Genomic DNA, 15,111 nt, shown 5'->3' with positions numbered 1-15,111 from the left:
AAAACTAATACAACGTTAAATAAGACTTACCGACAGGTGCAGTCGTAACTAACTGTGAAACCAGAACAGAGAACACCACTGATATAATAAATACATGATTCATTATATAATGACTTAAAAATAAATAGGGACAAGCCTGTTTATATGACGTAGTGCCATCCTACACATTTCTGTCAGAGACTGTACTTCATTGAATATTCATACATACAGCAACGGTACAAGAAGAAACAATATCTATGACAAACTGTACTGAATTGCAAGATAGAAACACAAAATAGATATTTATCATTGCTTCAATTTATAAATTAAGATAAGATTACTTTAGCTGTATTTGGCAACACCTTTTGCAATTGTATGTTCCCAATGCTCGTCAACATCGTACTTGTTGGCCTTTTTTACTTTTTGGATTCGAGGGTCACTGATAAGCCCTTCGTAGACAAAACGAGCGTCTGGCTTACAAAACTTTATTCCTTGTATCTATGATGAGTTTATTTATTGAACTGATGTTTATTCAATGTACAACGATGATAATTATAATATTGACAATGGAATAATAATAGTGAGGCGGAAGATACCAAGAGGATATTTCAAAGTCGATGACAAAATGACATAGCCAAGGCTAAAAACGGAAAACGACCAAATGACAAACAACAGTATACGAAACACAACATAGAAAACAAAAAACGTTCAACAAGACCCTACAAAAACGGGGGTTGATCACAGGTCCTCCGGAATAAGAGGCACATCCTGCTGAACATGGGACACACGTCGCGTTAATATAATAGTTCAAACTCAATGAAAAACAACACCTACGTTCACCATTGGCGGAAAAAAACTTGCATATTTTATTTTTAGGAGTCTTTGTACAAACTTTGTTTTCTTCTCATTTCAACTAAATACAAAAGTTTGTTACTTGAAGCGATTGTACGCATGTGCATAGAAATACGAATGCTCTGGTTGTATTCATTAATCACACATTTAAACGTGAAGAAATATCAAAATGAATAACTATTAGAATTATTCATTCTCTCAGGGTTACAGATGCTATGTTATACATACAAAGCATGGCAACCGGCTGAAAATGTAACGTCGTTACATATTTGAAAAATAAAAAAGGATAAATGATTAATGACGCTTTTTGCAATAATGATATTTTAAATAAATAATCGTTTTGATGAGTTGTTTATGATTATGTTTTAATACCAGAATGTCATCAAATATTTCTAATCTGTTTATGTTCACATGCATTTTGAAAATGCCAAACTGATTATGATTGAAAGTTAAATTATTTATTTTACACAATTTTGCAATTTTATACTTAAAAACATATGTAAATAATAAATTGTCCATAATTGAGGTATATATAAGTAAATGTCACGTCATTTTTCGTCACAATTATTGCTTGTTGAGGGATAGACAATCCGTTTTGTTTATGTGTTAATATTTTCATAACTATAATAGTAGCAATTTTAAACTGAGGTGTAAAACAGATTATATCTATGCCTTTCTTTTTTTTGTCTTCGACAGAAAACTGTTAGAGGGCTCGGTAAGCTTCACCTTTCCCGAGCTTCTTACTATATACAAAAGTTAATATTTTCCTCACATTGTATATGCACTTATTATTTTAGCTAACCGTAGAATCATGATATCAATAGATACTGTAAACCAACTTGTTTTCGCTGATAGAAAAATAACGAGAATGTAACGAATATGTCAAATGTGGATCTTGTCCTTTATTATTTCATAAACTAAATTTGCAAATGCAGGGCCACAAAGTCGAATAATGTGGTCAAACTCTTGTTAAAGACACATAGGCTAAGGATTTAGTATTCGGTTATTTAGTCTTATCAATCAATCGCACTCAAGCCAAGACTGTCATGCGCTTTACCATTTGTTCAGTATCTTAATTTCAGGTTGACTTCAGATGACTGTTGCTATACTTTCATGATCCCTTTGGTTATATATCTCCTAACGTATTCCGGTATTTTACATCCTGGATTTAAAACTATTTTGGGTTTGATTGTTTCTGATTAAGCTCAGTTTCGGTAGCACAAAATGTTGTTATTAATATTGCTGATTTTATACTCATTTTAACTTTCTCATCGTTTATTATTGTTGTCATTTTGTGACATCCAACGTTCCTTGTATGGCTTATCTTTACTGTATATTTTTGTCTGATGAATGAACCTTTGGTCAGCACTGTCAATAATAACGATTTTTTAATACAGTCCTTGAATGGTTAAAATTCCCCACTCAAACCATTGATCCTTATACCATGCAGCATTCACCATTACACCTTTACATACACCATTCCTCATATATAATAAAGTATACCGCAAACCATTCCCTATACACCATTACAGAATTACTCTTTCCCCATTCATATTTAAACTAGATACGATTTGAACCATTCAAAATTACGCTCAATGGAACGAGGTTGAGGGAATTGCAAATTTCAATGTATCTTAACATTTATAAAAAAAGTAAAATCTAAAACCGAAACAACATTCATCATACCAGATTCACAATTCTCTATTGCATCCTACGCTATTTACCATTGCAAAAACAAAAAAGTATTGAATTTGTAACAAAATGCTTACATAGGCAAAAAACGGAAAACGACCAAATGACAAACAACAGTATTAGAAACACTACATCGTAAACTAAAACAAGACCCTATCAAAAACCGGGGGCGATCACAGGTGCTCCGGAATGGTAAGCACATCCTGCTGAACATGTGACAGAAGTCGTGTTAATGTGATAGTTCAAACTCAACGAAAAACAACACCTACATTATCACCTTTATTTCTGAGCAAAATGAAAGAAAGCATTGAAAGAATATTAATAAACGTGCCAGTTTTATCAACAATATTACCGTGAGTAGAAGTACACCTTTCAACCATTGATGAATTAATTGAGAATGGGTCCATGAACGGAACCCTATTTCGGGACGGACAAGGGTAACACTGAATTTCCCCCTCTGGTGACGGCGAGGGCATAAACAAATAGAATTGTTTACTAAAGTTAGCTATACAAAAGAAATTTGCTATATATAAACAAAATACTGTATCGGTTCATTTGATACAAATGAATGTTCAATGAAACTATTCTTCACATATGGTGCATGTTTAAAGTTTACTTGTAAACATAAAAATAGAAAATTAATGGAATTATTCGAAAAATATAGTATGGCAATTAACGTTAAAAATTCGTTCTAGTATGTTCTTTCTCACCGGGCCAAAAATAGCCCAAAAGCGGTCCTTAAAAGTGGCGTTAAAACACCAAAAATCAAATCAAATCAATCCTCTTTCACTATGTTTTTTCTCTGTTTTATTATTTTTCAATTTTTCTTAAGTTATTTTTCACACTATGTTTAAGTGTGAATAAAACAAAAGATGTAGTAAAAATAATAAGAAAACAAAAAGGAAAATTAAAAAAACCAACATATTGTTCGATTGATTGATTGATTTTTAACGTCACTTTCAGCACTATTGGCTATTTCGTGGTGGTCAGTTTTTATTGTTGGAGGAAGCCGGAGAGCCTGGATAAAACAACCGACCTTTGGCAGGAAAACAGACAATTCTAATCAATTACGATTGGAATCGAAGGCACCTGCCACCTGCGGGCTTTTAAATCAACCTCAGTTGGTGTTGACAGGCTAGTGGTACATTCGTTGACCTATTTAGAACACTCGGTCACCAGAAGTCACTATACATTCATCAACATAAGACAGGTAGATATATAATTACAAATGAATATTCCCCAAGAAACTACTGAAATTAACCAACATCAAATGGCGACCATAGAATTTTTAAAGTAAAATTGCTGTCATGAAAACAATTACTAGATATGATACAATTGTATGCATTCGCACGGCAGGTTAAGCGTGCTTAGCAAAAGACGCTTTAATAATCGACAGACTTGGTTCCATTCCTTTAAGAGTTAAGCGATTCATTCATTTTTGTGTTGTTACGTTGATTCAAATCTTCATAATCGATTTATTAGACTTGAACATAGATAAGCTACTGTTGCCTAACTATATGTACAATAAACTCATCATATATACCAGGATAAAAATTGTGTATGCCAGACGCGCGTTTCGTCTACAAAAGTCTCATCAGTGACGCTCGTATCAAAAGCAATTACATAGGCCAAATAGGCCAAATTAAGTACGAAGTAAAAGAGCATTGAGTACCAAAAATTCCGAGAGGTTTTGCCAAATAAAGCTATTGATTGGCAAAAAAGTCAATGTTTCAATAACAAATGCATAAAATGTAAATTTTTATTGTATTATTAAACATGTGAAGTTATAAATCGGATATACAAAGATTTTTATACAATAGTAATACACATTTTTCTTTTTTTCAAAACGATTAACAATAAAAGAATGATTAAAATATTCACTATATTTTCATAAGATTTGATTAAAATAATGAAGTACAATCATATACACATATATGTCATGCCAATATCACAATAGCCATTCATTCTAACAGTTTGATATGTTACCAGACATTGAGACTTGGATATTTCAAGTTTGATTTTTATGTAGATTATAGCTATATTATACAAGTGCTGAATGTTATTATTTACCATCAGTCCTAGATTGAAATTGATTGCATTTGCAAAGTCTTCTCAGGGTCAGTACCAACGGGTTATCATTTGTTTTACTGCAAAAGCCTTACTGTCCAATTAACAAACATATTAACCGATATTATTGCAATAACACCATTACAGAATGACAAAACTATCTAAATGGCTAAAACACTTTGTTTTAATTACTGAAAATAAACAAAGTGTAATGGCGCTCTTTTATCTCACAAGGAACTTTAATTTATACTGCTTGTACATGTTGTATATAAATTTCTTCGATGCAAATACAGTAGAATAAACACATAGTTTTACGATTTAATCATTATCAGGATTTGACAAATGCAATACTGCCATAATTATAAGCTGATTCCTTTAATCAGTCCAATACTAACTACAGCGTGAACATAATCTACGTCAAAGTGTATTCAATTTATAAGTCATGAATATAACATTTCACAAAAAATATGTTCGTATTGTCTTCAAATATAATAAAATGTTATCATCAATTTTACTCGTTTTAAAACAAACAAAACGATATTATTTGAAATATAATAAATCGAATGATGGAAATGCTTATATGTTGTAGAAAAATTGTAATTTATTATTTGAACAGAGGTTTTCTACAATTTATCAGAATTATGGCACTTCTGCCAAATACCACGGCTACAAAATAAATTTAAGTGTTCTTATATAAATTTGGTATCAATGTTATGTATAAGACGGTTGCGTGCAGTCATGAAAGTATGAGAGTTATATGGTGAACCAAAAAGAGTGTTAAATTTCTTGTTGTGTTCAATTATATGAAGAAGTTAACAAAATTTTGATTACTTATACAACAATTCTGTACAATGTACAATGTGTACAACATTACATACAATATGTACACAACATATATATTAAAAAACACATTTTTGTAACAATTGAAATTGTATACACTGAGAATATTTGATGTAAAAAAGACAGTTGAATTCATTATAAATTTACACGTGATATTTTTTATTAATTCTTTTTGACTTATTTTATTTGTATTTATGATATTACTCAATTATGTGATAACATGAATCACGTACATATCAGCCTCTTCGTCACTCTTTCAAATTGAATTACTTTGAAACATCTATCAGCTTTCTTTATGAAAGTGTCTGTAACCAATCCTGTACTGTTAGAGAGTTTTTGGCCATCCATTTTATATTTAGGTTTATTTTCTCAATAGACTGTTGAAAAGCTCTTGCTCCAGACCCAAGATTAGGAACACTGTCTTTGAAACTCTTCACCTGTTATATACAAGTGTCACATATTCATAAAAGTAATTGTCACATATTCATAAAAGTAATTGTCACATATTCATAAAATAAATGAAGAATGTCGTGCACGCATTTTGATATATAAAGGTGAACTTTAAACTTCAAAATTAAATTTCGGCTTTATTCTTCTTTTTTTTTTTGAACTATTGGTACTTATTAGGTAGTTTGGGAAAAATGCCTGAACAGATGTCAGTGATGTGTCTATGCCGTTCGCAATGTATTGCATTGGAATTACCTGAAAATAGTTTTTTGAAAGACTGAATTTTTAAAAATGGTCTCAATTTACTATCCTTATCTTTTCATTTTTGTAATTCAACTAAATTTATGTGGAAATTCCTTGTGGCACAGTTGACCAAAGTTGGACCTGGCAGTTCATGTCAGACAATTTACTTGAATGGTGTCTGCCGTTTTATAGTTATTGTATTTCATGATATAATTTCACTCTTTAAAGGGTAAGAGTAATACACTGTCTATATAATTTGTCAAAACATTTATATGCAATGACGTACCAATTCTAGGTCGAAATCGGTGTTGAAATTAGCTGTAATTCCAGTAATCAGACGCGAAAAGGAAAATGCTCCACCACCATATCTGCAAAAAATAACAAAGACGTTTTTAACATACCATTTTGTTGCATTTTACAGTAGAAAACAATCCTGCAGCAAAATGTAAATATCGTATGACTTTAATTTCAATCTATATATAATAAACCAGTATATCGGCAGGGTTTAAGAACATCAGTTGTTCGACCTGTTAGTCAAATGCGTTTTGTTAAAATAGACTTTTTCACTTTTTTTGGTCTTTTGGAAACTGTTGTTTGTGCTGTATTTAGACACCTCTATCAAGAAATTTGTTTTACATGCACACGTATAAAAATTGCGTTTTTTATCCAACGCATCATAGGTTTGAACGTTGTTTTCAATTTAGACTTTTATATATATATATATGTATATATATCTTTACAAAAGGTAAAACGTAACCCCAAGTGACTGTAAAATAGAAATGTGGTCAACGTTGGTCTTCTTCCGACCGGAAGTTAAATTCTTGCCTAAGTAGGGCGTCAGTTTGGTTGTACGGGATCTATAAATTTGCAGCCATGTTCGGTCAGTATGGATGTTAAATCCGATTCTTCGGTTACAGAGTGTAGAGTGCCATGCTTTCCGCATGTAAAGAACAATTGCAACACATCTTTGAGAAGTCCGTTGCAAGGCTGATTTTTTTTTCCTAACCAATATATCCGAAGTTTTTGGTAGTATTCCTAATTGTGTCTTCTGATTTCACGGTCAACCCCTTATTGCAGGACCTACCCATGAAATTTTTTTTAACTTGTTTTCGTCCTGAACATGCATGCAATATTTGCCACTGGACGTTAAGCAATCAAACAATCAATCAATCAATCTTGCAAACATTGGATTATTTTACAAAATGTATTGTACAGTGAATTTTTAGACATTATATGTAGAGGAAATGGTCTCTATATATCCTACAACGTAATCGTTTCAAAAACTGTAGAAATTAAAATGTCAAATGTTTCAATTGCCGTAGAATGCATTAAAAAGCTCTAAAACACACATAAAAGCTTTAAAATATAACAAAAAACACATAATTCGCTATTTGCGACATGACCTTTACTTTTGACATTATGACTTTTTTCAACGTCATTGGTCCACGATGCCATTGCAAAAGACCCCATAGGACCTTGGTTTAAGAGTTAAAGCTAATTTTGTCTTTTCAAAAACAGTTAACGGATCATATGCCCCTTACAGATAGGTCAAATCTCTTCAGTCAAAATGTAAAAAAGTTGCGCCTTTATGTCCCAACTATTTTTCACTATTTATTTTTTCTGTAAGTATAATCGTTTTTGAGATATCCAATAAAACGTTGTAAGGTAAAAGGTCAAGGTCAACCTTGAAAAGCTTTAAAACACACTTAAAATCCTTTAAATAAGGTCAAAAATACATAATTCGCTATCTGGGACATGACCTTAACCTTTGACCTTGTGACCTTTGTCAAGTCAAGGTCATTTGTCCCCAATATCATTGCTGAAGACCCTATGGGTCTAGGACCTTTGGTTTAATAGTTAAAGCTAATTTTGTCTCTTCAGAAACCGTTAACGGAGGTTATGCCCCTTACGGCAAGGTCAAATCTCATCGGTCAAACTGTAACAAAGTTGCACCTTAAAGACCCAAACATTTTACACTATTCAAGACTTCTGTAAGTATAATGGTTTCTGAGATTATCCCATAACAAGGTGTTAGGTCAAAGGTCAAGGTCAACATGAATATTTGACCTTGGGACATTTTCAACGTCACATAAAATTATGATCATTGGTGAAGATCCTAGGTTACTACAACTTACGGTTTCTGAGTTTTTGTGGCCAACCGACATCGGTTAATTTTCAAAGGGGCATAACCCTGTCAATGAGTCATTGAATCTTTTCGATCCAAATGTAACGAAGAACCAGGGTCTAATCCTGAACAAATTTCACCCTACGGTTTATTCTACCTATTACGGTTACGGTGTTTGAATGCTAACAAGATTTTTAGGTTTCGGGCAGTTAACTCCGGACCGACAAAATTTTACGACTCACAGGGTGAGTTCTGGATAGGTATTTATGACACCGAAACAAGGTGTGAACCTGAAAGCGACACGTCTTATGGTTAAGGCTGCTAACTTCGTCAAAGTTTGGCGGAAAAAGAATAATAATAATTCAAATGTCAATTGTTCTTGAACAATTGAGAGGTCTTTCCTTTTCGTAATGTAAATTGTATTTTTCAATAGGCCTAGAATGCATTGAAAAGCTCTAAAACACACATAAAACCCTGAAAATATGACAAAAACACATAATCTGCTATTTGGGAGATGACCTTGACTTTTGACATTATGACCTCTGTCAAGGTCATTAGTCCACGATGTCATTACAAAAGACCCCATAGGATTAGGACTTATGTTCAAGAGTTAAAGCTGATTTTGTCTTTTTAGAAACTGTTAACGGGCGTTATGCCCTTACGGATAGGTCAAATCTCTTCGGTCAAAATGTAAAAAAGTTGCGGCTTTATGACTCAAACATTTTTCACTATTTAAGATTTCTGTAAGATTACCCTTTTTTGAGATATCCAATAAAAAGTTGTAAGATCAAAGGTCAAGGTCAACCTTAAAAAGCTTTAAAACACTAAAATCCTTTAAATAAGGTCAAAAACACATAATTCGCTATCTGAGAGAACTTTGACCTTGTGACCTTTGTCAAGGTCATTAGTCCTCAATGTCATTGCTGAAGACCCCATGGGTCTAGAACCTTTGGTTATATGGTAAAAGCTGATTTTGTATTGTCAGAAGCCTAAAACATGGTTTATGCCCCTTACAGAAAGGTCAAATCTCTTCGGTCAAAATGTAACAAAGTTGCGCCTTAATGACCCAAACATTTCCTACTATTCAAAATATCAGTAAGTATAATGGTCTCTGAGATTATCCCTTAACAAGGTGTTAGGTCAAAAATCAAGGTCAACATTCAAATTTGACCTTGAGGCATTTTCAACGTCACATGAATTGATGATCATTGGTGAAGATCCAAGGTGGCTACGACGGTTTCTGAGTTTTAGTGGCCAACCGACATCGGTTAATTTTCAAAGGGGTATAACCCTACCAATGAGTCGTTGAATCTTTTCGATCCAAATGTAACGAAGAACCAGGGTCTAGTCCTGATTAAATTTCACCCTTCGTTTTTTTCCTACCTATTACGGTTACAGTGTTTGAATGATAATAAGGTTTTTAGGTTTCGAGCAGATTCCCGGACCGACAAAATTTTACGACTCACAGGGTGAGATCCGGATAGGTATTTGTGACACCGATACAAATTGTGAACCTAAAAGCGACATGGCTTACAGTTACGAAGGGAAATTTTGTCAAAGTTTGGCGGAACAAAAAGATTAATAATCAGAAGAAATACAGTAAGGTCTTTCCCTTTTGGAAAAGGAAAGACCTTAATTATGTAATGAAGCATTCATTTTTATTTGAACGTTGCAATAATCAATACTTTGAAACTTGATTAATTAAACGTCCATTAATAAAAAGCAACTTGATTAAATAAATCATTAACTTATTCTGGAAATGAGTTTTGTTATCATTGGTCTTTATTACTTGTTTTATCAATCATTGAAAATATCATTTCTGTATTCAGTATTCATAGTTTTCTTTGGGTTTTTTTTACCTTATATATAATTTGAAACAAGGATTAAACGTTCAGGTTTACATTTAGATATGTTGTCCAAGAATGCTAATAATCTGCATATAAAAAAAAGAACACATAACAAAAGAGGAAACCTTACAACATAAAACACTTTGGTCGAAGTTATTTCATTGGTTTTCTTTTGTACTGCAGCAGCATTTTTATTATTAATATTCAAAACAAGTATAAAAAAAATACCGCTATCAAAAAAAAAAGGAAATTTGACTATGACACCTACAAAACATTGCTTGTCTTTGACAGTACATACCGTATAGAGTATACACTTTCTCGATAAAGTAAAAATTATGAACATATAAATACAAGGCCATGGTAAACAAAATAGTACCAACAATGTATAACCCGAATCACCCCTCAGAATCCACCTGCAATAGGAATGCCCAAAGTCAAAAAGTAAAAAACCCAATGGTGGGATGAATAAATATTGAGTCACATCAAAAGGCATACGACCTACAGAATCATTTTAACACGAGGACAAATAACAGGGAAACGAAAGTAAAAAAAAAAAAAAAGATACACAATTTCAGCACCTAGAATCTATAACTCAAAGCTATCTTGCATTATAAGTGAAGTAGACACTGAATATTTATCTATTAGGTCTTGGTACTTTCCGATGAAATTTTTTGAAAAAAGGCCGAGACCTACTTTGACAAAACTCATTATTTTTTTTGCTCAGACACCGATGACGCTCTACAAAGTATGAAAAACAGCTGCTGTCGGGTGAAGTTGATATATTGCTCCTGAGGTGAGGAAAAGTTGTAATTGCAAAATTAAAAATCGTCTCGTTTGATATAGATTTTGATGCTAATATGACAGATGTTGTGAAATTCGAGGTATATGTCTAGAAATAATGCAGAAAAAGCTGTCTCTGTGGTTTCTTTAATCTCTAGTTGAGCCACCCCAGGGGTCTCGTGGTAGAGTGTTCGCCTCGAGTGCCAGAGGTTGTGTGTTCGAACCCCAGCCGGGTCAAACCACAGACATTGAAATTAGTATTTGCTGCTTCACCGCTAAGAACGCGGCATTAAGCGGAGACTGGTCGCCTCGGAGCGGTAGGTCTTTTCACCGCCGAACACCACCACACACCATCAAACACCTACGAACACCGCAAAACACCCCAAAAACTATCTCAAACTATGGGAAAATCTTATCTATTTCACATATTATAGTAAAACGTTTAACAAATAAAAAGGAAGCGAGACCAATTATTTACAACCAAAAGAGTGGAAGAGTCTTCTACACTGCAAAACACCGCCGAACACTCATAATTATACCTCTTTGTCAATTGTTGTTATTTATTTTACCTTTTTGTTGTTATTAAGTAAAAAGTTTAACAAATGAAAGGAAAGGCGACGCGTTTCAACATCGTAAAGAATAGGAGAGTCACCGACCACACTGAATTAAAACACTGCCAAACACAAAAAATATTTTTTTTATATTTTTCTTTTTTATATTTATTTAATCTATTTGTTATAATTTAGTCAAGAGTTTCAACAAGTGTTATAGAAGGTTTGGTAGGTTAAATAATGAAGTAATCAGATAACAAATAAAAGGAAACAGGAACAAATATTTCATATTTAAATTGAAAAAATAAAAGAGTCGCCGAACACTTCAAACACCGTCGAACTTCCAGAAAAATATTTGTTCTTATCATTTTTGATAATGAAGTAAACACTTATACAAAAAATAAGACAAACGCTTCAATCTAAATAGATCGATGAAACAGAATAATAATTATGAATATATTTGTGTTTGAATCATTTTGAAAGAGAAGTAAGGGAATTTTAATCAATTTCATTTGTTTTCTCTAGCAATATTTGATATGTTCATAATTAGAACAATTAAGCATTACAAACTTGTAATCAGATATCTTCTTATAATGAAAAGAGCAGATGGAAACAAAAGAAACAGAAATGTAAAAAAAGTAACAGATAGCCAGTTAGTTGTGTTAACAATGTCTCAAAAAATTTCATAAATAGCCAGTTTGTTTTGCTAACGATGTCTCAACCGACTATAAAACAATTGAAAAGTGAAACCATAAAGTATTGGAATCACAGATATTTCCTGTAAAAATTATTAGACAACATTTTATTTCCGATGAAAATAATTAGACAATATTTATTTCAAATGATGTTATTGGTCAAGTTTACGATAAGTTCTAAAATCTGAAGATATTTTAAAGCAGAGGCTTTAAAGAGCCTGTGTCGTTCACCTTGGTCTATGTGCATATTAAATAAAGGACACTTTCCAACACTGTAGACGAAAATAGAATTCATGACAAAAATATCTGTTTTGTTAATCTTGTATTGCTGATCATTTAGTTTCTTTAGTTTCTCTCTCTCTTCTTTAGTGTTTGTTCAAAACAAAAAAAAGAGGATAAAAAGAAAATCATATAACGGTAATCACTCCTATAAGGAGTGACAGTCTACAAACTAAATCGGCAAAATTTGACTTGTTAGTGATCTTGCAATTGCCTTGCTGATCATTTTTGAGATTTAAAGTGTCTATTTATCTTTTATAATTTTTATCATATCAGGCAAAGCACAACAAGAAATTGGTAAAAATCATCATTAAAGGGCAATAACTCCAATAAGGAGTCGTCGGACGATTTCCTCAATTTGTCTTAATTGTACATCTTGTCATGCAAAACATTTTTGCTTATTTAAGTTTCTATCTATCTATATTAATTTTTAAGATATAAGGCAAAAACGCAAAAAATTGTTAAAAAAATCTTCAAAGGGCAATGACTCTGATAAGGAGTCGACTGACGATTTCGACTATGCAGACTTAATTGTAGAACTCCTACAAGAAGTCGTCTGACAGTATTGACGTATACGAACAATTAGTAGAGCTCAACATTTTGAACATGTTTGCTCTTATCAGACTTTCTCTATTTATAGCGGTTTTCAAAATAATAGACAAACCTTGCATTCTACCGCTATATTCTATTTTTAGCTATGTCAGCCATCTTGGTTAGCAGGCGGAGCATTCGGACACACTTTTTTTAAACTGGATACCCCAATGATGACTGTGGCCAAGTTTGGTTAAATGAGGAGAAGATTTTTGTAAATGTTAACGGACGACGACGAACCTTTGGGCCAGGTGAGCTAATACGTTATTTATTTACAGAACAAGAAATTTATAGAAAAATTCTCAATAAAATATCTAAACGTACCTAAAAAGTTCCGTTTTTTGGCCTTGCGCGGACTGCACACAGAATTGTCCCAAGAATTTAGTACAGTGTGACTACTGTAACTCATGGTACCATTATGACTGTCAGCAATTATAACCACCTGATATTAATCACCTTGGACCCAATTATAAATGTTTGGATTGTAAATTGAAAGAACATAATCAATATACCTGTATGTGAAATTTTATAATCTATTTTTTTTTATCTTCTTGTTTTTTACAAGAGTCTTAATGAACTCCCACTCAACTGAAAATAAGAAAAGGTCGACCAGAAATGATGATCAGTTCGTTCCTACGGGAATGCCGACAACCTGCTGGAAAATTTTACCTCCAAATTCAACAAATATGTTTTCAATGAAAAACTCCAGCATACTGATTACTTTCTTCTCAGTAGCATATTCTATTTTCGGGCTCATTTTTTAACAAGATATGTATAATGATATCCAAGAACAATAAATTTCAAGCGTATGGTGCCATTTTTATAGAGAAAAGCATTGTGCATCATTTCTGTAAGACGGGTTTCTATATTTACATTTGTTTGTTGGCGTAAAGGTTGGAAAAATCAAAGTTTTAATAGAATTTATCTCAGAAAATGACTTTGTTTGAGAAGGATGTTGCATACATAAACGAGATGATTAACCATTTCTCCAGGATTTCGGCATAGAGGTAACATAATTGAGAAATTTCTGTTTCTTGGTGTTTAGGACTACTAGTAACTGTAACCTTTCAAACAACAGCAATCATCAAAATTATTCTAGTATATATAAATATGTTGCATTTACACATATTAGAAACACAAGGACAATCTTCTTTTGAATTACATCAACACTCTCTTTGTCGCTCTTTTCAATAAAAATACTCTCATTAATTTGCTTCATACGTTGTCATCTCATGATTATAATATGTGACTATACCACATGATTTTTCTCATTATTGAAGGCCATGTATCAGTGACATTTGACTCTAATGGACAGTTGTGTCATTGGCACTTACAACACACCTAATTTTTATATATAAAAACAACAATAAACTCTACAGAATAGAAGTCAATCAGTCCACATCTAAGCACTGAAATTAATATTGAAAAAGCATCAACATGAACCAAAAAGGGTAAATTATGATGACCCATGCAGAACAGAAGTTCAGAGTCCAAAGTTAAAACTTAAGGTTTCCATTTGGTTAGTCGGTTAATGAGACTCGTTAAACTTTCTACGTTAAGGTCCTAAAAGAATAAAGAATAATACTTTATACATTTGTGGCGTCCGAAGCGCTTTTCCTGGTATGGCTTTCCTTAAGAACGCTCATAAACAAGTAAATTGAGAGCCAATGATTTATAACTATGTGAACCCGTGAGAAAGTCGCTTACATATCAATTGCACATAGGAGTTTATCGCACCTAGGGTAAATTAGTGACGATGTGGTTGGGCTAACGTCGTCACATGGTGACCTCTTATGGGTCCGTAAGGGATCAGTAGATTTCATAAGAGGCACTTTGGCTTCACGTCTCCTACTGTTGTTATTGTATTGTATTGTTTAATTTTACAAAAGTTGGCAGAAAAAGTCCTCTCTGTGATATATTCGTTATAGGGTTCGCTAATCTATTGTGGATTAATAAAAACCTGAAACAAAATAATTTTCAATATGATCATACTCTTTTTCTAATGCAATAGGCAGTAGTGTATGATCAGTTATATTGTGCACAACTTTGATCATGAGAAGTTTACCGGTATTCAAAACTCATCAATCTGTTCTGAACATACACATTAAAGGTGTAATACCACC

General features: G+C 32.7%; 2 protein-coding genes across 3 annotated transcripts in view; both read right to left on the bottom strand.

The window, feature by feature from the left end:
* Positions 1-286, bottom strand: part of LOC127721443 (aminopeptidase N-like) — a 35,709-nt gene extending 35,423 nt beyond the window's left edge. The window contains exon 1 of the mRNA XM_052228174.1: positions 31-286. The gene's annotated coding sequence lies outside the window, so the exon portion shown is untranslated. The remainder of the gene's footprint in view (positions 1-30) is intronic.
* A 3,982-nt stretch (positions 287-4,268) lies between these two features.
* The window catches only part of LOC127721442 (aminopeptidase N-like), a 61,452-nt gene continuing 50,609 nt past the window's right edge, over positions 4,269-15,111 (bottom strand). Inside the window, exons 20-21 of one of the 2 annotated variants that reach the window (XM_052228172.1) lie at positions 6,407-6,488; positions 4,269-5,867 (exon numbers count right to left, since the gene is read on the bottom strand). In XM_052228172.1, coding sequence (XP_052084132.1) covers positions 5,724-5,867; positions 6,407-6,488 — 226 coding nt within the window. In that variant the 3' untranslated portion in view covers positions 4,269-5,723. The remainder of the gene's footprint in view (positions 5,868-6,406; positions 6,489-15,111) is intronic. The other variant, XM_052228173.1, reaches the window with a different exon arrangement.

This window comes from Mytilus californianus, unplaced genomic scaffold (assembly GCF_021869535.1).
Source record: "Mytilus californianus isolate M0D057914Y unplaced genomic scaffold, xbMytCali1.0.p SCAF_12, whole genome shotgun sequence".
In the NCBI taxonomy this organism is placed as follows: domain Eukaryota; kingdom Metazoa; phylum Mollusca; class Bivalvia; order Mytilida; family Mytilidae; genus Mytilus; species Mytilus californianus.
Note: the sequence above shows the minus strand (reverse complement) of the source record. Positions and strands in the feature narration are given on the sequence as shown.